Genomic DNA, 25,216 nt, shown 5'->3' on the forward strand with positions numbered 1-25,216 from the left:
AAGGGTAATTCTAAAGGGTTCTAAAGGGTGATTATAAAGGGCAGTTCTCATGGGTCTAAAGGGTAATTCTAAACGGTTCTAAAGGATAATTCTAAAGGGCAGTTCTAAAGGGTAATTCTAAAGGGTTCTAAAGGATCATTTTAAAGGGCAGTTCTCATGGGTCTAAAGGGCAATCATAAGGGGTTATCAAGGGTAATTCGAAAGGGTCTAAAGGGTGATGCTAAAGGCTAATTCTAAAGGGTCTAAAGGGTGATGCTAAAGCTAAAGGGTAATTCCAAAGGGTCTAAAGGGTGATGCTAAAGGGTAATTCTAAAGGGTCTAAAGGGTGATGCTAAAGGGTAATTCCAAAGGGTCTAAAGGGTGATGCTAAAGGGTAATTCTAAAGGGTAGTTCTCATGGGTCTAAAGTGTAATTTAAAAGGGTTCTAAAGGGTAATTCTAAAGGGTGATGCTAAAGGGTGATTCTATAGGGTTCTAAAGGGTAATTCTAAAGGGTCTAAAGTGCAATTATAAAGGATTCTAAAGGGTGATTCCAAAGGGCAGTTCTCATGGGTATAAAGGCCAATTCTAAAGGGTTCTGAAGGGTTATTATCATTATTATTAATATTACTGCTACTTATTAGCACTATTATTATTGTTAATATTATTACTACGCTGTTATTATTGTTGTTATTAGTTTAGTTATTGGAAGCATCCTTGGAAAACGCCACGACAACGTGAAACGACATTCAAGCTGCTATCTATACATCTTAACATGGCGTTTGTCCAAGGCTGAAAAAGGCAACAAAACGTGGGGAATTCCTTGGATTTTTTGCAGTCCAGTCTAAAGTAACATAGGCTATGGGAGTGTGAAAATAATGCAAATAATTCTTATCCATGGTACAATTAAGGGTTCTGAAGCTCCTCTCTTAATACCTTCTCTGACCTCCACCAGTAGCGGCGTTACATGGTACACCTATGTGGCGACTTTCCATCGGCCCCACCTTCGGAACTCCTGGAGTTCCTTTGCCTTATGACCCTTAGTCCCCCTCGCAAGTTTGGTTGAAGTTGGATAAGTAACGACCGAATCCCTAGGCCACAGACGTGTAGACAGACACCAAATTGTGTATTTTAGTGTGATTGGCCACTTGGAATTTTTAGTGTGATTGACCACATTTTCAAATCATATCATTAAAATTGTTTTGAGTTCCAAAGGTATAAATAAACTTGCAAACACAGGAACACAGTGTGAGGTGCTGCTCTGTGTGGCATTTAAAAGTCAAAGGCCAAAGTCTACTGAATGTGAGGGAATCCCTTGAAGCGACTAGACATACCACAAGCTGGGCCATCTGACCACAAGCCTTCAATGTTGTGAGCATGGGGAATTGAAAGAGTTTATTTGAGAATAAATTGCAATCCCTTGTCCTCAGAGACATAGAAAATGGAGTCTCTCTTCTTAAACCCATTATATCATTGCTGTTAAAACTCTTGTGATGAACTGCCTGCTTTGCAAATAGTTTGGTCAATAAAGCATTTTATGATTCTCATAATTTGAATCATGAAACAAGTCTGACATTTGATTCAATATCTCATCACACATGCAGAGCGGAATACAAGCCAGTCTTTTCTGCTTTATCCAGACAGAGAAATTCCACTCCTGACATCACATCAACTATGTCATGGGATCATCACAGGAGGACAATAAATGGTCCTCAAACAGGAGAGTTAATTAATCTTCTGAATTAATCTAATAATTAATTAATTACTTAATTAATCTAATAAACAATTAATCTTCTGAATCATTTTGTTTCTTTTCTATCAGGCTTGATTCAAAGTATTCTTACTTTCAATTCGTTATGCAATTTTGGTGATTTATCAAAGGAGAATGTTAAGAAATTGGAGAGACCCAGAAAGATTACCGAGCGTGTAATTCGGACAAACCTTCGCTCAATGTGTACAATGTATGAGAAACGTGCTTTGTTGAAGGTTCACAAGATGACGCAAAAAACATCGCACCCACTTCATAATTGTTTTAGTTTTAATCATTTAAGTCTGGTGTTGGCTTAGCGGTTAGGGTTCCGGCTTGGGATCCTAGGATCCTGGGTTGGCAAATTGAGTACCAGTTCACTGGTAATTCCCTGACTAACAGGGTTGGTGGCAGGAAGGGCAACCAACCATAAAACATTGCTTCAAAAAGGGGACCACGGTGCCCGAAAATGGCGAACCACTGCTCTACGGCGAAAAATGGCCTCTTAAGGTGGTTCTTCTTCTCCTCCTCCTTCTTCTTCTTCTTCATTCGGGCATTGACCTTTGTGCACTACTTCCCTTGTGCTGTGGCTTTAGACGACCATTTGTGCAAAATTAAATTAAAATGTTTAATGTTGGTGTGAAAAGGGTGTGAAGCACCCTTTTTAAATTGGATTGCAAGTGCATGAAAATTTTCCACATTTCATATGGACAGATCTGGCCATGTGTGCTGCTGACAGTGTTCAGGTTGAGACCAGCTGAATGTGCAGGTGCAGTCCAAACTCCGCTCTTTTCCCAGCCGAGGTATTGACATTGTTAGAAAGTCTCTGATGCTATGTGTAAGATAGGCCTAAACATGAACGTTTCCTGCTTTGCATATGAATGTTTTCTTGCATATGTTGCTGCCATGTTGGTGTAGTGCAAGACTGTAATTCTTACTTTTTTTTCTTATAATTTGCACCGGAAAGGGAGGAGACTTCCTGTTTCTTGCTCGTGTGAGCAAGTTCATTGCCGCCATCTTTGCCTTGTTTCATTAAATGTGCCGAAAGGGAGTTTAGTGTCTCGTCCTGTCCGAACCGTTTGAACACGGCCCCTTTCCTGGATCCACTCTTCTCTATTATCCTCCATACTAGCTAGCCTTTACCGTAGGATTTCAAAGCCTATTTTTTCAGACATGGTGCTGTCAAACAAAATAAGTAAGCACAGTGCTGGCATGTCTCCGTCATTGGCACGAGTGAGACAACAATGGGGGAGAGAGTCAGGTGGGAGCGAGGCCAGACGCAGTGAGGTGGTGAGAGCGCCAACGGGTCCAAGGCAGAGAGTGTAAGCTGGTCCAAGGCAGAGAGTGTAAGCTGGTCCAAGGCAGAGAGTCTAAGCTGGTCCAAGGCAGAGAGTGTAAGCTGGTCCAAGGCAGAGAGTGTAAGCTGGTCGAAAACAGAGTGTAAGCTGGTACAAGGCAGAGAGTGTAAGCTGGTCCAATGCAGAGAGTGTAAGCTGGTCCAAGGCAGAGTGTAAGCTGGTCCAAGGCAGAGAGTGTAAGCTGGTCCAAGGCAGAGAGTGTAAGCTGGTCTAAGGCAGATAGTGTAAGCTGGTCCAAGGCAGAGTGTAAGCTGGTCCAAGGCAGAGAGTGTAAGCTGGTCCAAGAGTGCCACAGACAGACTCACTGTAGAATTAGAGTGAGTGCTTCCTGTAGGAGCTTATGTTGTAAACCCACCCCCTACCCGCTCTGCCACAAGTGCTGCAACTCCAAGTCCCCCTTCCCTCCCAGGCCCACAAATTATGGGCCATAAGGGTCTCCACTTCCAGGGGCCTCACCAAACGTAACTCCATGAGTTGCACTAATCCCAGTCTGAGATCTTCAGGAATCCCAACACCCTCCAGTGACTGCCTTGAATATCTGACCCCAGAGCATTCACAAATCCCAACCTCAGCAAAGAACCAATCGCCCTATCTCTAAATATCACTGTAGATGGGATACTATAATCTCACTTTCTATAAATCAAGCAATGCCCACCCCCTCATGGGCAACACTAAAGATCCTTTACCTTGCGCACACCTTAATGCAGATAGTTCTACAGCTACGTGAACATATATGCATCTAAGGCTTTAATATTGTTAACTTGTGTTCTTTCCTAATTTGCTGGATGCATCAGGACAGCATGACTAAATTCTTTTTAAAGATAGTTCAGGCAGGTGTGTGGGATTCCTGAATGTAATGTTTCCCAAATGTGCTATTCCCAGACGTGGTAACTTTGTTCCAGACGTGCTATCCAGTGGGCAAGAAGCTGGTTCTTGTGCCAAATTAATTACTGACGTCGATACCCGTCGCAGCGGTCACATATGCAGGGGCAATTCCAGGAAATCCATAGGCAGCATTGTTGACCAATCCAGTGCATCTGTCTAGTTTAGGGAATAATATTTAATCTGCAATGTCGAGACAAATGGTTATAGTGGGGCAACTTAGCATAACAATTGTGCATTTTGTGAGGAAAGCACCAAATTTGGCACACTAGTAGACTATCATATTATGAAAAGATCTGGATATTGGGCCATCTCAGATTCAGAGATTTGATTTTTGCAAGATTTCGATTCGATTGGGATCGAAGAGAACACCTTCTTCGTCTTCTGTACAGTGAAGTTGCCAGCCCTGAATTCTCTGGCTACATCTGGGTGCTTCATTGGGAGTGCAACCGTGTCCCTCAGGTGAACAGGGACCCACCTGGCATAGTGTGTGTGGTCTAAGGCATGGAACCATGGGACCAGTTCCGTCAGGGCATCAAGGTACATCTTGAATGAAGCCTGCCGCAGAGAACGCACGTAGACCAGTACCAACATCTCTAGTTCCAGCACAGTTGCCCAGTACTGAAAGTTGGGAATGTCTTCTCCTCTCTGGTGACACCGGTCTTCGAACTCAGGCAGGTCTTCTGCATCATCAGCATATGTCATACAGTGGCGTTCATACGCACGGTGTCGCAGGATGTGCAGTGCCGCTGCAGTGATTTGATGAGCTCTTCTTGTGCGGGTGACGTGGGCAGCTCGCAGGAAGGAGTCGGCCGTCCCTGGCGTTGCAATCTCAGCTTGCAAATCTGCAAAATCTGCAAATCTTGCAAAAATCAAATCTCTGAATCTGAGATGGCCCAATATCCAGATCTTTTCATAATATGATAGTCTACTAGTGTGCCAAATGTGGTGCTTTCCTCACAAAATGCACAATTGTTATGCTATATTTAGCTTAGTTGCCGGACTATTAGGGATTTCATTTTTAATCTCGATGAAGCTGCTGGTTTTGTGTTTCAATCTCATATTGTTTTCACCCCTGTCTGTCTGTCTGTCTGTCTGTTTGTGAACAAGATATCTCAAAAGGTTGCGGACGGTTTCGGACAACTTTAGGCAGAGAGGTAGCGTGTGTGACAAGGACGTGATTCCATTTTGGTGAAGATCCGGATTCGGATCCGGCTAGTAGAATTTTTAAATTGATTGTTCACCATTGGGAGATACGGCCAAAAACGATACATCATTTAATTTTCAAAAATTTCAAAAAGCAGGATATTTCAAAATGTTGTGGACGGATTTGGACGAAACCTGGTGGATAGATTGGATATGTGACAAGGACGATTCCAGTAGATTTTGGTGAAGATCTGAATATGGATTTGTATATGAGAATTATTTAATTTTTTAAGTGATTCTTCACCATTGGGAGATAGGGCGAAAACAAACATATAGCAGGATATCTCAAAAAGTTATGGACGGATTTGGACGAAACTCGGTGGACAGGTTGTGTGTGTGACAAGGATGAATCGATTCAATTTTGGTGAAGATCCGGATCCGGTTAGTAGAATTTTTAAAGTGATTCTTCACCATTGGGAGATAGGGCCAAAAACGATACAAAGCAGGATATCTCAAAAAGTTATGGATGGATTATTTTGATTAAACGTGATTCTGTATTGTGATTTCTGGTATACTGTGGCATACAAAACGTAAACTGTTCACCTGGCATAGGTATGCTCTCTACTGAGTGCCGTTCTAGTGCAACATGATATGCCAAATTGAGTTACAGTACTGTACTTTTGTTTTTTTTTTTTGGTATACAGTTTAAAATTTATAATTGTGAGAAACTATCAATTTATCGCTGAGTTAGCATTTATTGTAATGCAATACCTCTGATGATCTTTAAAGTTTTGTAGGCAAATAAAATAAGAAACAGACTCGCATGCTTATACATAGACAACTTACTGTGGCACCGGGATGTCCTCTGTCACCTTTCTCACAGGAACACACCGGTGATGAAGGGCACTGCCACGCACAGAGGGGTGAACGGTGAGTTGGGTGATCACTAAGTAGAGTATAAGTACTGGTGTTGATTATTGATACATATCATCAAATGGAAAATATTTCATATGAAAGTGACATGCAAATGAGGGATAATTTGAATAACACAGATGAAATTTTACCAAAGTCATGAAATTTGAAATGGGCTTGTTTTATCCTTGCTCTGTCATCTTATATCACGACAAAAATACCTTTTCAGATGTAATTGCGTCCTGTAAAAAAAAGAAGAGAAAACAAATTTGTATGTCATTGTTAATATATCATGTCCACCCATATTTTAAAAAAAACATTTTACAAGGATGCTCATTCATTCATATTTAATGATATGAGTCATTAATGTCAGCAGGAGTGAAGATGCTTCAACTGAACTGAAATAAAATAAAAGATGTGAAACAAAATGGAGGGAAAAAGCATGTTTATAGAAGAATATAAATATCATCCACTCAAAAGGGGGCAGGCATAATGTTAACATGACGTATAAAAGCTTTATATCAACAGCCGCCTTGGGTGGCCTTTTCAGACGAAATGTCCAAAAAGCAGCGGTGATGTATGATTGAATGATTGGCACAACGAACATGGAGAAAAAGACATAAAATGTCGTAGCCACTGTGGTTTTCGTAATTTTGCTGTATGGAGTTAAAGGGGGAGACCATATTTACAAGATTTATGTGTATACGCAACTGACGAGTGGTCATGTGATGTGGAAGATTGCATACGATTGGGTTAAAAAACTGAACTGCAATCGCTGCCAGTTGGCCATCTTTGATTGGATAACAAAACAAAATCTGCTGCATATGCATACCCTCATGTATTGTATTTGTACAATGTTTGACCAAAATTGGTCCATGCATGTCTGAGAAATGGTTGGGAACACGTTTTGGCGGCCATCTTGGATGTAATATCGAAAACATACGTGCATATGTAAGCTGTCATTCTTTATCTGTTTGCCAAGTTTGAACAAGCTCGCTACATGCATGTCCGAGAAATGGTAGAGGACATGTTTAATACCGGATATTTTTCAACTAAAATGACGGCAAGTCCACCAGTCGGCCATCTTTTATCAGATCGCAAAATAAATTGAGGTGCACGTGTATGTCATCAGGTACTGTGATTGTGCCAAGATTGAACGAAATCGTTCCATACATGTCAGAGATATGGCTGCAGACAGACGCACTCATGGACGACACCCAATCCAAAAGCCCCCGTTTCGGGTCAAGTCCAAAGGGGTCTAATAATACAGGTAGTCAGCCAGCGGAGAAGCAACATAAGAGCGAGGTCAGCAAAACAGAATACATTTACCAGCAAAATATGGAGCCGGAGAAAGAAAAGGAGGTTAAATAATACAAGCATATATAAAAGAGAAAACAGGAGGAGATACTGAACAAAAAAAGCCATCAAATGTTGTGTACCACCATCCCATGTCATCCCCTTATCCTTATCCACAATTATTAATTAATAATCTTTATTGTCCCATATCTAGGGAATTCCTCTTCATATTCATTACCTCCATTAACCCTTCCTAACCCAACACTCTTGCAGGTTGCTGTGTTTCCTCCTCTCCTCTCACTCCTCTTTTGCTGTTTATTCATTCTCTTGCTTGTTGTGTCAAACTATGACCCCACTTCCTGAACTGTGAGTACATTGTGTTTTTATCCTGTCTCCTCTGCACTCTTCCACAAATCATTTTGTGTATCAAAAAATGTCATCATTAAGTCCATTTCCTGAAAAAAATGAATCATCGACACGAACGAAACCATTATTTTAATACATTTTCCTTTTACAAGATTACGTATTTTTAACTTGTGCAATGAATGTTCTCACTTATTTTTGCTGTGTTTGGCTAACTGCTTGATCAATATTGCAACATGCAATATGTTATTCCCTGGTGTTGGGCTAGCGGCTAGGGTGCCGGCTTAGGATCTTAGGATCCTGGGTTCGAATCCCGGTCGATCGCTGAATTAACGCCAGGGGGGTTGACTCAGCCTGTCATCCTTCCGAGGTCGGCTAATTGAGTACCAGTTCACTGGTAATTCCCTGTTTGTCGTTAAAGGCGGCAAAAAGGGTTGGCGTCAGGAAGGGCATCCGGCCGTAAAACATTGCTTCAAAAAGGGGACCAAAAAAACAACAACAACCACGGTTCCCGAAAAAGGCCAACCCCCGCTTTGCGGGGAAAAATGGCCTCTAAAGGTGGTTTTTTAAAATATATATATGCAAAAGTGATATCAGAATGAGGGATAAGATGAAGAAAGCAGCTGAAATCTTAATTAAAACATGAAACCTCAATAGATATATGGTATTAATTCGCATCCCCACATAAAATCAGATAAACAACTTCCTGACTATTGTTTGTCAACTATTGCTTGTCTTGAGTTAGCACGGGGATTCAAACAATACAACAACAAACAACATGCATTTTAAGGCCATTTTCCCTGCTAGAGCGGGGGTTTGCCTTGCAGTTCCCATGACAATCTTCTCCATTTTGCCCTATTTTCTGCATCTCTCCTTGTTAACCCCCTTGCCCGCATTTCTTCTTCAACCATCTTTAGCCAAGTCTTTCTCGGTCTTCCCCGTCCTCTACTTCCTTCTACATTCATTTCCATCACTCTTCTCAACCAGTCACTTTCATCCTTCCTCAACACATGACGAAACCATCTCAACCTGTTCCTCTTCACAGCATCAATCACAGGCTCTATTCCCATCATCTTTAGCAATTCATCATTTGTCTTCCTCTCTCTCAACGACACTCCACACATCCACCGAACCATTCGCATTTCCACCCTTTCCAGCCTTCGTTGCTGCTCTACGTTCATTACCCATGTCTCGCTCCCAGAAATCATAACACTTCTCACAGATGCAGCATACACCTTTCCCTTCAGCTTCAACGACACTCCCCTCCTCATCAGCACGCCACTCAGTTCCCGAAACCCCTTCCATGTACATCTCACTCCAGCAACCATAGCCGTGTCTGATCCACCTTTTCCATTCAGCATGTCTCCGAGGTAGCAAAATGTTTTCACACCTTCCAGATTCACGCCGTCTCCAAGATCCAACTCAACATTTCCTCCATCTGCAGCTCCCTCTGTGCACACCTTACATTTGAATGTAGCTGCCACACTGGTTAATGACCCTCTCAGACCACTACATTTTTGATGAACCCACTCAGCGCACATAGGTACTTTGAATGGAGTTCACTCCTACACTCTTCCTGCACACAGCACATGGCCACTTCCCAGTTCTTTCTACCTCACCACATGCTTTTCCACTTGCCATCACCTTCGTCTTTCCGATATTCACCTTCAGACCTTTTGTCTCCATACATTCCTTCCACTTGTTCATCTTTTCCTTCAGTCCATCCATACTTTCCGCAATCAACACCGGATCATCTGCATACAACAACTCCCACGGTAAACCCTCCTTTACGTTCTGAGCCAGCACCTCCATCACAGCTACAAATAGTAGTGGACTTAGTACCAACCCCTGATGCACTCCCACCTTCACCTCAAACTCACCACTGTTCCCATCCTTCGTCCATACAGCTGTGCGTGCTCTTTTGTACATTGCCATCACTACTCTGATCAACCATTCCTCCACTCCTAACTTCCTCAATGCCCATGTCAATACTTCGCGTGGAACCCTATCGAATGCTTTCTCCAGATCAACAAACCCAAGAAACAACTTCTTCCTATTCTCCATGTACTTCTCCTGCAACTGCCTCACAATAAAGAGCACGTCTGTCGTTCCTCTTCCTGGCATAAATCCAAACTGCATTTCGTCGATCTTCACCTTCTTCCTTATCCTCCTCTCCAACACCCTTTACAATACCTTTATTCCATGCTCCAATAACTTTATCGCTCGGTACGAGCCACACTCCAGCGGGTCACCTTTCCCCTTGTATAGCGGGACGAGGGTACTCAGTTCCCAATCCACTGGAATGCGGCCTTCTTTCACCACCAGATTACAGATCTCTGTCATTCTCTTCACACCCCAACTTCCTGCTGCCTTCAACATATCTCCCACAACTCCCGTCGGCCCTCCCGCTTTTCTACTCTTCATTGCTTTTATGGCTTCCTCAACTTCCTTCTCAGTTATCTTCTCTGCCGGTCCTAAAACTGGGTTACTCTCTATGTTGCTGTTGGGGATTAAATATTCATATTGACAATATTGCTAGAATATATATCAATGTAATCTTGTTTAAAGTGGAATTATGTTTTACTTTACGAATGAGCAAAAGAGCATAGAACTAGCATTAACATGTGGTCAGGAGAGTTAATTTCAGACAAGAATGTGTAACGCTCTTGGACCGCCACCTGTCGATCATTAATAGCCTATGTTCAGGGCACTGCGCACACGCTGCAAATTCTCCTTCAGCAGGTCAGAGTATTTGACCTCTTGAAACAGAAATAAGTATTTGCTGGCCGAGAGAGCCAAATAAGGTTTTGGATAAGGAACACCCTGCATGCTCTGCAACATCAAAGGAGTTTGGGGCTTTAAAAACCAGGAGAAAGTTGCGAGGAGAGAGAGAAGAGTGGACTGGGACAGTGAACTGAAGAGGAGTGAAAACTGAAGACCAGTTGAAACTGATCAACCAACTGGAGATTGTCAACAACTGAACGAGCTTCAGAAGACCTACTGAACGAGCTTCAAAAGACCGACCAAACGAGCTTCAACAAACTCTGGAACAAGGACTCATTAAAGATCTCGGCTTAGTATACAACAAATTCTCAGAAGTGAATAAAACATTGATTTTGCTAAAACGAGTTTCTGAAGTTTCTGAAGTAGAACAGTAGTTAAAATTATTATTCTACAAGTGGTGGCCCGTACGGGGACTCAACTGCCCAGGTAAGCTTTTGTTTGTTATCTGTGTAGTCTGATGTTAATCTGTGAAAATAGTTCAGTGTTTGAGTTTTGTGTACGTTTGTTGATGTGTGGAAGGAAAAAACACGAGGCCAACTGGGTAAATACGGAAGATGGACAGGTGGACATGCCCACGGAGGCTAGAACGGCACAGATCAATAACTTGATAGAGGCCATAAAAAAATTGCCACCAGTGACGGATTGGAACAAAGTGGTTACATGCAAGCAGAAAACAGGCGAAGATGCTAGCGATTATTTGGACAGATTGCGAGATGTTTTCCGACTATATTCAGGCATAGACCGGGCACAAATTGACAATGCCTTAAAACCCCTTTTTATTAATGGTCTATTGCCCAAATTGAAGAGTGAAGTGGAAAGACAATGTATTGCTTGGGAAGGCAAGCCAATGCAAGAAATATTGAATTACGCCTTGCATCATCAGCGGATTCAAGCCAGGAATAGTGCTGTAAATGCCGAGAAATTGATGCAACTACAGACTCAAGCCCTGATGACTACGAATCAACGCAATAGGTTTTCTGGGCAACAACGCAACAATGCAGTAGGAAATAACCAGAGAGTGGAGTGGCAACCCAGAAACCAAGAGATGCAGCCCAGAATTCCAAGTGCACAGGTGGACAGACCAGCCAATGATAGACGCCGATGTTTCAATTGTGGAGAAATGGGACATTGGATAAGGCGATGCCCATATCAAAGACAATTTCGGAAGAACAACCAAGAACAGGGATACTACCAGTTACCACCGCCTCCATCAACAAATAGGGTTCTATTGAGGAATGCCCCAATTCAGGGAGGACCTCAGCAGACTAAATGGTCTGCCACACCCTGTTGACTAGACCAAAATGACCAAGTGGCAGCGCTTCCTTTAATCTCAGGGTCGGCTGCACAGGAACCAAGTGTTAATTTGACAGTAGGTGGACGCAAGGCACCCTTTCTCGTCGATACGGGAGCTACGCGTTCCACGTTACGACAAGCAGATTTTCCCGATATACCATTGTCAAAATACTATACGAAGGTGGTTGGAGTGTCAGGAGTTCCCATACACACGCCAGTCACGGAAGAATTGCGTGTCCAATTTGGTCCATTGACTGCACAACATGCCTTTCTTGTGGCATCTGGCGTTCCAGTAAATTTGATGGGAAGAGATTTATTGTGTAAATTGAATTGCACCGTCATCTGTAATGAAAACGGAGTGTATCTAGAAATGCCAGAACACTCCCACGACTTTATTTCTAAGGTACTAGATGGCCTGACAAGACCAATAACACATCGATGGGATATCGATGATACAATCATGGCGGAACTTTTGTGTGTTAGTTTTATGACACTGAAGGATGAAATGCCCGAAGTACAGGAATGGTTAGATAATTTTTTGATGGACTTTCTGACATGGCAAACTGATCTTCACTGTACAACATGTTATGATGCTACAGGAGAAGAGGGGTCCTATGCAGAGCGGGTTTTTAAATACCTGCACACCAAGTATGATATACATCTGACGTCATTGTGGGTGGGACGACAGGGAGTTGGGATGTCAGTGTCTTTGACGCCAGACCAACAACTCCTGTGGAATCAACCCGAAACAACAACCCCACACGTCACCTTAGCGGTGGCACAAGGGTACGAAGCAAAAGATGTTGGAATAATGATTGCAACTCTGAAAGAGTGTAACAACAGGGGATACATGGGAGAAATTCAAAGCGCCCCACTCTATGACTTAGATGGAGATGGATTTTGTTGGCAGCTCGGACAGCAGGTGCTTTCTACAACCTTCAACATGATTGTTGAATCGAATGATACTGACGATATTGGGGTATACCTACTCAGCTCTGACGCTGACGGTGACCAGGACCCACTCGATCAAATACCAATATGCTTGTGGACAACGCATCCAAATGATGTGGGACGAATCAAGAGTATTGCACCTGTAAGGATCACAGTAGATGATTCTAAGCCATTGCCTAGAAAGCGCCAATATCCATTGAGACCAGAGGCAAAAGCTGGTATTGCACCAGTGATTCGATCATTGGTGGAACAGGGAGTTATAGTTCGCACTGTGAGCATGTGCAACACTCCTATTTTACCTGTGAAGAAGCCAGGCAAGACTACTTGGAGATTTGTTCAAGATCTTCGAGCAATTAATGATTGTGTCATCCCAGCCTATCCAGTGGTCCCTAACCCGATCACTGTACTGTCAAGTATTCCATGCAACACGAAGTTTTATTCTGTGGTGGACTTATGTTCAGCGTTCTTTAGTGTACCCATTCATGAGGATTCGCGTTATCTTTTCGCATTCACGTACGAAAATTTACAGTTTACCTGGACTGTGTTACCACAAGGGTACACGGAGAGCCCAACTTTGTTTTCACGTGCTCTACATGAAGACCTCAGCGATGTTGAATTTCCTGGGGGTTCAGTGATGGTACAATATGTTGATGACCTTCTCATATGCTCGACTTCAAAGGAAGCATGTGAGCAGGACACTGTTGTGCTACTGACAGCGTTGGCAGACAAAGGCCACAAGGCCTCGAGAGATAAGTTGCAGTTCTGTAAGGAAGAGGTGTTGTAAAATTTGTAAAATTTGTAAATTTGTACAATTTGGATAAATTATTGTAGGACCAAAAAGGGTAATTTCAAGGTGACATTAGGGGTTTTCTAAAAATAAACTTTTTGTCTATTTGTGTATTAGCGTTTCTAACATTAAAGGATAAATTTTACGAAATTGAAATGAAAATTGACACCCATCTTGATCTGTTAATGATGGTTCAAATGCAAACAAATATACATAATGTTTGGGTTTGTTTGTGTTTCAATGTTTTGTTTTGTGTGTCAATCTTACAAGAATATCCAGAAAATTCGTAAAATAAAATAGGAATATAATTTGATTATGAACATTATCTCTTTTGTCAAGGGCGATGGAATATGCGGATTTGATGTGCTGGGTTATGAGCAGCCATTAATTAATAGTAAAATTGTGAGTAATCTTGGGATTCCATTTTTGATAGAATTCATATGAAAATAACAGCTATTTATGGATATGAGCTTCATAAAAATGAGGGAGTACAAAATTAGTCAAATTTGGAAGAGGTCTTACATTGACTTTCCAGAGTACTCTGCTCACAGATTTTTGACAAATATAAACTTGACTTTTATCAGCATATAAATTGTGCTGTATGTATGGATGTGTCTTAGGCATAGATGATATGGGCAGATAGTAAAGACAATTTTGTTGAATTGAACTATTGTGAGTTTTACAACGAAATGCATTGTGAATCTTAAAACCAAGGGGCAGACGTGAACGCGCTGTTATGTTTTTTACACTCAGATGTTTTTTGTTTGTTATGTTTTTTTTACACTCAGAACACGATGTTACGTGTACCTGCAACATATTTTGTTAATCTGCCACACCTATATTGGCATACTGGTGTCAGTAGTCTTCACTAAGTTGCATAGAAAAATGGAGGAACAACTTTTAAGGGAGTATACAACCACGTATTTGGATATTTTCTACAAAAGTAGGGGTTTCAATAAGTGGTAGCTGTACACATGGGATTTATCCAATTAAGTTTTGGAGTTTAAACAAAGTTACTGGTAAACAGAAGGGAAATGGATAGTAAATAAATTCTTCAATGCTGGGTAAATTTAATGAGATATTACAAAGACTTATAAGAGCTACTGTTCTTCCTTATAGCAGTGGGAAAAGAGTGAATTAGAACCAAATGAATCTATAAATGAATGTGATAGGGATAATATCCTCAATTTGTGTTACTTATTTGATTGTGGGTAAAGAAATTATTTTATCGTAATGGATTGATAACAGCAGCCTGCAATGTCCTGAGAGTGTGCATCCATGTAATTAGAAATCCCAGATTTGTTTTTACAAACAACATTTGGTGGAGATCTTATGTCGATGAGCACTTACTTGGTAGATAAAAATGGTACTGCATGTTGGCAGCCACTTTTGCGGCCATTTAGGCCAAACACATTGAGAGAAAATTGTCGTTCAATACGTAATTTACACATGGCTATTTGTAAAAGGGAAGTTGTTGCGATGGGCAACATTTCTGAAGGTTTATCAAAATGTTATAATATGACATGTGTCAAGGCAAACTATTGGATGGGAAAATTAGATCTGGTTATAGAATGAATTTGCTGACCCTTTGAAGTTAATTCTTTGAAATTGATTGTTTTACTAGTATTTTGAGTTCACATTGGAAATAGTTTGGTAGAGCTTTGTTAAAACCTATGGTTGTGGTATTTTGGAACGAATTCACAGATCATAGGAAGTTGATAACAATAGAAATAAATATGGACCCCGGGAAATAGGGGCATCAGAATAAGGCAAATAATCAGATTTATGTTACATATTAAGGGATTTTTCTTTAGTCACATTTTAAGAAGTTTGTTAGTTTGGTATATAATGTTGAATGTCATTGACATAAATGAGGGCATAACAACTTGTTGTGCACTATGTCCGTTTTACACGATCGATGAACTCATATCACCACAAGTAACACTGTTAAAGAAAAAAAAAAAAGCGGGGAGGACTATGCTAATAACACATTAGGCATAGTTTGTTTGTTTGCAAGAATTGTTGGGAATTAGATATTCCTGTTTGTGATTTAAATCATATAATCATTATTAATGCATTTATTTTCTTTGAGTTGAGTTACAACACCTGCATGAGTTTAATTTTTTGAATTATATGAACCTGAAAGCAATTGTGGATGCTATTCTTAGTTTTAGTAGTGTAAAACACATGTCTGAGTTGAATATTATTCGTGTGAAGTTGTTCTAAAATATAGTGATTTCATGTTACAATGTACCCCATCTGATTCAATCTGTGTGGAGAGCAGATATAAATGTGGCTAAGTAAAGGAAAGACAAGACCACATCCCAAATGGAGTGATAACGACATCTGGGAAGAAGTTTGAAAAAGGAAAATTTGTGAAAATGAAGTTAATCTTGGCATACACCCTCTTTCTCAAAGAATGATGAAGAAATGCTCCTTTGGAAGATGGATGTTTACCTTCACCAAGGGAAAATTATGTGACCATTTGTCTGGGTCACACTGCGACATATGGAAAAGGGTGATCACTTACTTGTGTTCAAATACCTCGAACAGTCATCACATCAGCAATTGCAGGACGACGATATTTTACCTGCAACGTTTACGGGATACGGTGACGTGTGTCATTACTTCACCAACTTCCGGGGAGCCAGCATGGAGCTGCAAGCGAACGACTGCCTTTTCCTTCACAACAGCTGTGCACGATTCTGCTGTGTGCTCCTGGTATGGACCATGGACAACTGAGTACCATGGTCCCAACATCATCATTGCGGATGCATCTGGCATCCCTGCTCCACATCTTGTTGACAAATCAACATCACATCAATACTTGCTCCATGCTCACGATTAGTGAGGAGGCAAGTCAACTACAACTGGATGGAGGCCTTGTTCAAATCTACTATGGCTCACAGCAAGAGTGGCAAGGATGCTGCATGGAGAGCAGGGTCAGTCTTTGACTCTGCCCAGCTATCACAACAGCAGAAAATCCTATGCAAATAGTGAAGGTGTGATGAAGACAACAGGAGAAAATGTTTTATGCTGAAATTCCAAACACAAGTGATCCGCCCCTTTTTTCAAACAAAGAAAGTCAATATTTGATTAAAGGCAAATATTTTGCCAAATGTTGCAAATGCTTTATTATTTTGATGAACTGAAATTATTGCGTTTTGGTGAAGGTGAAATGTTTTGTGATCTTTATGCAAATGAGTTGAATTGAATTATCAACATAGAAAGAGTCAATGAACAAGGAAATGTATTGTGATCAAAATTCTTCCAGAATGACGGTGTATGCCTTAGGAAATTGAATTACAAGATTAGTGGTTTGAATATTTAATGTGGTAATGTTTAGATTAATGGTTAATATAAACATAAAAGAAAAACTGGGGATTGTTGGGGATTAAATATTCATATTGACAATATTGCTAGAATATATATCAATGTAATCTTGTTTAAAGTGGAATTATGTTTTACTTTACGAATGAGCAAAAGAGCATAGAACTAGCATTAACATGTGGTCAGGAGAGTTAATTTCAGACAAGAATGTGTAACGCTCTTGGACCGCCACCTGTCGATCATTAATAGCCTATGTTCAGGGCACTGCGCACACGCTGCAAATTCTCCTTCAGCAGGTCAGAGTATTTGACCTCTTGAAACAGAAATAAGTATTTGCTGGCCGAGAGAGCCAAATAAGGTTTTGGATAAGGAACACCCTGCATGCTCTGCAACATCAAAGGAGTTTGGGGCTTTAAAAACCAGGAGAAAGTTGCGAGGAGAGAGAGAAGAGTGGACTGGGACAGTGAACTGAAGAGGAGTGAAAACTGAAGACCAGTTGAAACTGATCAACCAACTGGAGATTGTCAACAACTGAACGAGCTTCAGAAGACCTACTGAACGAGCTTCAAAAGACCGACCAAACGAGCTTCAACAAACTCTGGAACAAGGACTCATTAAAGATCTCGGCTTAGTATACAACAAATTCTCAGAAGTGAATAAAACATTGATTTTGCTAAAACGAGTTTCTGAAGTTTCTGAAGTAGAACAGTAGTTAAAATTATTATTCTACATTGCCATCCCATTCATTCTCTGTATTCAACAGCATTTCCATATATCTTTTCCATCTTCCTTTAATTCCATCTGGGTCCACAACGATTTGTCCCACTTCATCCTTCAAGCAACTCAACCCCATCACATCACACCTCTCTTTCGCTATCTGCTTTGCAATCCTGAATACCGCTCTCTGACCCTCTTCCGAATCCAAGCGTTCTCCGAACATTTTCCTACATGCCTCCTGCGCCTTTGCTACCTCTTTCTTTGCAGCCTTCCTGGCTGCCTTATAACTTTCATGCTCTGCTTTTTCTGCTCCCGTACCCTTCGCCTTCTGCCACTCCTTGAACTTCTTCCTCTTCTCATCAATCCTCTTTCCAACTTCATCATCCCACCACCATGTTTCCGAGTGCCTCGGTGGTCCTTTTGTCCATCCACATACCTCACCAACGGCTCCCAACAGACTATCTTTCATTGACATCCAACCACCTTCAAGCTCAACCACATCATCCTCTACCCTACTCAGCCTCTCTTTTAATGCCTCCCTTACTGTCACCTCTTTCAACCTCCACACCTTCATTCTCGTTTGGTACTTCACCCGCCGAGCTCTCCTCGCACCTTTCACCCTTATGTCGCAGACAACCAAGTGGTGCTGTGAAACAGCCTCCTCCCCCGGGATCACCTTTGTGTCCCGTAGGTTCCCCCTATCTCGCCTACGCACCATCAGGTAGTCAACGGTTGTCGTCGACCCACCTGACGTGTATGTAACAAGCTTATTATCCTCTTTCTGGAACTGAGTATTACAAATCAATAAACAGCTCCATCAGCAAACTCCAAAATCCTTTCACCTTCTCCATTTCTCACACCACACATTTCACACCATCTCACACCATTTTCAGGGATTCAAACAATGTTAGAAGAAAATGTGAAAATAAACAACTTTCCTACCTGGCTTGTAAAAACAAATTCTGGTTTGTGCATCCAGCATGATATTACTAATCAAAGTCAAGCTAATCCAGAACTCAGGGTTCAGTCACATGATATTTGCAATAAAGATGTTCTTACGGTTTTCAATGAGCTCAAACCACTGCCATACAGGTATGTGACATAAGACATTAGAAACAATGATGCACAGGTGGCAGGTTAAGAGCTGTGTGCGGAAGGAGGAAGGGGATCAGAGTGGGAATGAAAAGTGTTTTTAGAAAGAAAAAAAAAATTCCTTATGGCTGGTTGAGACATTTGCAGGGATTGGCAGGGAGAATAATCATTAAAATTCAGGCTTTGTCTTTGAGTAATGCCTTCAACAAATCACAGCTTTTCCGACATGAGGAATAAATCCCAGCTGTGGGATTGGGCGTCATCCAGCATCAAAGACTTTTGGGCCATCAAACTGCATGTTGAAGCATTCTGGCCTATGTTATTATGTTAAAGACTTTGATGCTTTCTCCTTGGTGTTTCCATACTGGAAGCTTTTAAGGGAGGGAGCTTCCAACATCACAAAAACGTCGTCGCTTTCCAGCATTTGCACAAAATTAGTTTAACAAGTGATCGTCTGTTTAGCTGGCTGCTTCTTACATGGCTATAGCTTCAGAAAAAGACATTGTTGTTAATTTAGCAAATGACTGTTGTAGTTGGGAAGACCCATTCCAAAAAAGAAGGCAGCACCAACCAGTATAGAGAGATAAGCCAAGTTTCAATAACTGAGTGGTTATTGTCGGAAATCTGTAGGAAATTTGTAGGAATCTTGTGCTAGGAATCCTCACAAGTGGGTGAGGGAGCCCTGGGATGGTGAGAATGAATTTTACATCATGACCTCCTATCTCACTTATTTATCCTCATTTCCTTTTTATTATGAAGAAAGTTGCTCGTGAACACCACTCAGCGGTCAAAAAAGTTTTACCTGAACTTTGCCTGCTGTGCACCTATACTACTTGGTGGTGGGTTTCGTTTTTAACATTATCATTAAAATTGTTTAAGAAGATGTTCAGCTTGTTTTAAAATTTTTATTTTTCTTCCTCGGATTGTGATTTTAGATTTATGATCAAATTAGTAAAACTGTTCTGAAAACTGCAGCTGAAGAGGCTGAGGACGATGCTGTCACGCTTTCTGAAACAGGGGCTTATGGACTGGGTGTCATCCATCCGTCCATGCGTCCGTGCGTCCGTCCGCAACAATATCTCAGATGTATGGACCCATTTTGTCCATACTTGGTAGAAAGACAACACATGACAGTATACATGAATATGCACATCATCTTATTTCGTGATGCGATCAAAGATGACCGACTGGCGGCCATTTTAGCTGTAAAAACAACCCGACGTTGAACACGTCCTCAACCATTTCTCAGACGAGCATGGACCGATATTGCTTAAACTTGGTAAAAAGACAATACATGACAGTATATACATATGTAGAAGATTTTGTCTTGTCATCCGACCAAGGATGGAAGACTGATGGCCTTTAACTCTGTACAGCAAAATAACTCAAACCACGATGGGGACTATAACATTTTACGTCCTTTTCTCCTTGTTTGTTGTGGATTTTCCTACTGTCTCCAAATGGAATCATTCTGCATTTAACACATTCACAAGTTCTTACATGAGCCCAAAATACTTTTCAGAATAAAAAGATCTCAGGAACAGAAGAGTGAAGTATGATGGAATGCTTATCATCTGTGAGTGGTTACAATTCTTTATAACCCAAATGTCTTTGCTCATTACCGATGCCACACTTGACCGAGAAATGAGATTATAACAACTGAAAATAGCTTGCTTGTGGTTTACTTTATATAGAAGAACTGAAGAAAATTTCATATATTAACCCTTCGAGTACCAGTCACTATAAATGAAACCTCCGAGTTATTTTAAAGGCAGTGGAGGAAGTAATCCTGGCTCTACCCTATATTCCTGCAAAAAAATTGATGAAGAGATCATTGAAATGTTTGTGTATGTTTCAGGACCTACTTCATACAAAAAAACTTGGGGCATGTTTGCAGCCGCCATTTTCTAAAATGGCAGATTTCTATGTGCACACTTGATATCTCGGTATCAGGCGTGCCGAACGCATTTCAGGATTGGTTGTGGAATATTTTGGAGAGGCACATTGGCATAAAACACACATACCAGCAAAAAATGTTCTTTGGAAGTTCTATGGAACTTTAGGACATTCTATAGGCTTGCCCGATAGAAATTCACAAGGGGGGGAATGTCCTTGTGCTTATGACCTGACCCTGGGTCCTACCAACATTTATGCAAAATTCAGTGGTGATCGGGTGAAAATTGTAAGTCATCCCTCCCCACCCCCACTTTCTACTCCCATTAATCTCCCCCCACCCTCCCGCTTTGCAAATTTCCAGTTTTCCCTCCTGAGAGTTTCATTCTGTATCCATCTTGTCCGATTGCATCCTGATCCATTCAGTGCACTAGTATTAGCTCTCCCACAAGACTCGATTATGTGTACAAAAATAAATAAAAAATGCAAAATTGATGGATCACAGGGATACGTCTCATCATGAACTGACAGGAAACAGGAAGGATGTTTGATGCCAATGTCACATGACTCCTTGATTTCTTACTTTATTAAGTTATTGAAATATTTGTCTCAACAATTTTGGTGTACCAAGCACATCATTTGTTTGTCATGTGACATTGGCACAGATGAAAATGTCAAACTCTTGATGCTCAATGCCATTGAGCACAAAGAAGAAGTGTACCGGTACAAACAATTTCGTGAAGAACGGTTCAAGTTGAAGGAAATAAAAACTTTCTGAAACTATAGCAAAGCAAAAACTACTAATCTTCATTGAACATTTACTGGCCGAAGCCCATGCATTAAAATTAATTGATATTTCACAAGAGAGAGAGCAAAGTTAGTCAAAGACAACATTTTAGCTCATCTGGAATGTCGGAACTTATGCGATGGTGCGTCGTTTGTCCGTCAGTCCATCAGTCAGTCCGTCAGTCCGTCAGTCCGTCAGTCCATCAGTCCGTCAGTCCATCAGTCCGTCAGTCCATCAGTCCATCAGTCCGTCAGTCCATCAGTCCATCAGTCCGTCAGTCCGTCAGTCCGTCAGTCCATCAGTCCATCAGTCCATCAGTCAATCTGCCAGTCCATCAGTCCGTCAGTCCATCAGTCAATCTGTCAGTCCGTCAGTCCGTCAGTCCGTCAGTCCGTCAGTCCATCAGTCCGTCAGTCCGTCAGTCCGTCAGTCCGTCAGTCTGTCAGTCTGTCAGTCCGTCAGTCCGTCAGTCCATCAGTCAATCTGTAAGTCCGTCAGTCCGTCAGTCCATCAGTCCATCAGTCCATCAGTCCATCAGTCCATCAGTCCATCAGTCAATCCGTCAGTCCGTCAGTCCGTCAATCCATCAGTCCGTCAATCCATAAACACTTTCAACTTCTTCTCCGAAACTGCTGATGGGATTGTGACCAAACTTGGCACAAATGATATTTGGTATGTTGCAACTCAAATTTGTTCACGGCGTGAAAAGAAATCGGGGTCTAAAGGGGTCCACCGGGAGTCAAAGTGGATCCAGGTTTGACCCCCCAAATAGGAATTTGCTTTTTCCTCTAAAACGACACAAACTATTTCGATGAAACTTCACCACAACCTTCATCACCTGTGAGGTACCAAAGTTTGTTCATGGCATTAAAAAAATCGAGATCTAAGGAGGTCTACAGGGGATTTGACCACCTAAAATAGGTATATACTATCTTTTCTGAAACTACAAACTACACACATAATTTTGATGAAACTTGATCACAACTTTCATCACCTGTGATGTACCAATGTGTGTTCACGGCAGCAGAAAAATCCGGATCTATGGGGGTTTAAGGGGGGGGGGGGGTGGGTATTTTAAGGTAAAAAATGCCCATAGGTATTTTTTGTTTTTGTTTGTTTAAAGTCTTATGATTATGTTAGTATGATTGTACATGCTGCCCTGTCTTCTAGCATCCATTGAAATTGGTTTAAAATACCGTGATACTGTTTAAAATACCTTTAGTCAGTGTAGTGTACTGCTTTATTCTACCAGGTGTGCGCCCAGGGGTATTGCCCAAATTTTTGCTTATGACCTGCTGCCTGCAATGAGCCCATTCTTCAAAATGGATGGTATACCACCAAACCAACTAAACACACACTGATCGCTGAAGTTGAGAAAAACCTCAGTGCTCAAGAATGTATCTTGGAGCCTTTTTCATAGGCCAAAATGGTAGTAGGCATATATTTCATGTCACAAACTTAGACAGTGTAGATCTCATCTCAAAATAACTTTGGCTTTAGTGATCACAAAAGTGTTCAAAAATTCACAAGCAGTCTGTACTGTACAAGAGCTGCACGTGGTTTTTGATAGCTACTTTGAATTTGATAGGGAATGAGAAAGGCTTCCAAGAGCTTCAAACATGGGAAGTGTCGAGTTAGCATGTATTCATCCTGATGTGCCAATCCCTATTCAAATGGACAAATTCTGGGCATCATCGAATAAAACCAACTTACTTGCTCACAAAATAGCAGATTCACAATCGGTTCAAACAAAACTCCAAATCATTGCAAGTGGAATATGGTTGTGAATGATGACCTTATTCCTGCAAAGCTATACCCAAACAATGATGTTACTGTAGTTGGAGAGCTCACTGGCACAAGTGAAGAAGCTGATCATTGGCTTGTGCTCCATGTGAACTGGGCTGTCGACAATGGTGGCCAGCATGGAGTTATTCTGGTCAATGATTCAGACTTGGTAGTTTATGAGATACATCGTCTAGGCTCGTGGAGGCGCTGGCACACTGAACGGATCAGGATGTAACAAACAAACACAGGCCGCAAAACATGCAAGCATTGAGAAGTGCATGCAAAACATGCATGCTCCAAGGAGGAAAAACCTGGAAAATTAAGAGGGATTTGGGTGGGGTTAACGAGGGTAGAAAAGATCATGGTTTTGGATTGGGGACAATCTGAGATGGTGGAGAACAACTGCCTTGAAGACCTGGAGGGAAAAGAATGAGATTGAAGAGGATGTGAAAGTTGTTTCTACAAGTGGGGAAAATTAGGAAAAATGAGTGGGGGTGAGCAATGATCCTGGATTTGCATAGTTTCACCAGACACGAGTTGATGGTGAACCGTGCGAACTCTGTAGAAACCTGGGGCGACAGCAAGAGCAGCGAGTGCAAGACCAGAAAGGAGATGGTACAAGACAGAGACCAACGACCTGTCTGCGATGGGAAGTGATGGGCTCATTCACGCAGCTTCATCGTGTGAGACTTCAATCATCTTGTAGGCCTTGGTTTCCACAGCATCAAGCTGAGCAACATGTGAGGCAAGGGAGCCAGGCCAGAGGGGAGAGGAGTGCTCCATCAAACTGCAGATAAGGGCCTTGTATGTGGATGGGAGTTCAAGTGTGCCAGGAAGAACTTTATATGACAGAAGATGCCCAGTAGGCACCTGGCTTTGGAGGCCAGCTTTGAAATGTGGTTTACCCAAGAAAGATTGTGGCTGATAGTGAGACCCAGGAGTTTGAATGACTGAACCTCCTCAAGAGGATTGCTTAGAAAGTAGAGAGGGGAGGGGGGGTAGGGGGCAAGGGTTGCCAGACCGAGCACAAATGGCAAGGAAGGTGAAAAGGGCAGAGAGAGGATGTGCAAGAGCAGCAGCGCAGGTTTTCTTATGTTGAAGGTGCCAGTCACAGACTATATAGTCCTCATCGAGGCCAGGCCTTAAATAAAAGAGCTGCATTGATAGAAAAGTGAAGAAAGACAGCATAATTTGAGTTTTTGAGAAAGTAAAAAATCTACTTTTTAAAAGGGAGGAAATCATAGGTGTTTGGAAATACATGGGAAGGTAAAGAGTTCCAGAGTTTGGCAGTGGAGGGGAAGAAACAAACATCATAATGGCCCACCCTTCAGTTGCCAATGGCCAAACAATACTCATGAGATGTAGTGGCTTGTCGAATAATCCGTGATCTCGCTAATGGCAGAGGTACAAGAGCAGAAACCAGTTCTTGGGAGCAGAAACCAAAGTAATATCTGCAGAAAAGAGAAAGAGAGCCAACTTTGCGGTGTAATTTGAGTGGGTCGAGTTTTGAGGTCAGATTGGGAGAGTTGATAAATCAAATTACTTTGGATTCAATTCTGTCCAGTACGTATGTGGAGCCAGAACCTCTCCAGATGTGAGAGCAGTACTCTATACAAGGATGAAACAATCCTTTATATAGTTGAAGTAACTGTTGAGAGGAGGAGAATCTTCGCTATCTTGAAAGGACTCATAGTTTCTTCGAGGCAGACTTACCTATTTGTGTAATGAGTGGATTCCAGGATAAATTTGACATTAGGGTAATACCTAGTAGGTTTATTGTATGACATGGTGCAATTGTGGAGCTTTAAAATGAGCTTTTTAAGACACGTGAGCTGATGCCGTCTGGTCCAGTAGCATATTCAGAGTCAAGGGTTGAAAAACACCTTCTCCACCTTCTCAGGTGCAAAAGGCACAGTCCATGAGCAGTTGGGGGTACCGAGAGGGAGAGGTCAGGGATTCACAGCATTGAAGTATTCATCCTTCCCACAAGCAGAGTCGGCTGTGGTGCCGTTTCAAGAGGAAGGGATGGAGGGGGAGCATACTCCAGAGACAGACTTAACAAGGCACCACCAGGTTTTAGAGGAGTAGGACAAGTTTGAAAGCATTGTTGAGATC

At 41.7% G+C, this 25,216-nt stretch overlaps 1 protein-coding gene across 1 annotated transcript in view; it reads right to left on the reverse strand.

Moving 5' to 3' along the window:
* Positions 1 to 25,216, reverse strand: part of LOC137433398 (uncharacterized) — a 320,088-nt gene that overhangs the window by 215,891 nt on the left and 78,981 nt on the right. Inside the window, exons 5-6 of the mRNA XM_078785923.1 lie at positions 6,245 to 6,265; positions 5,958 to 6,017 (exon numbers count right to left, since the gene is read on the reverse strand). Of these exons, the coding sequence (XP_078642049.1) occupies positions 5,958 to 6,017; positions 6,245 to 6,265 (81 nt within the window). The remainder of the gene's footprint in view (positions 1 to 5,957; positions 6,018 to 6,244; positions 6,266 to 25,216) is intronic.

The sequence above is a fragment of the Myxine glutinosa genome, chromosome 10 (assembly GCF_964187855.1).
Source record: "Myxine glutinosa chromosome 10, kmMyxGlut1.1, whole genome shotgun sequence".
In the NCBI taxonomy this organism is placed as follows: domain Eukaryota; kingdom Metazoa; phylum Chordata; class Myxini; order Myxiniformes; family Myxinidae; genus Myxine; species Myxine glutinosa.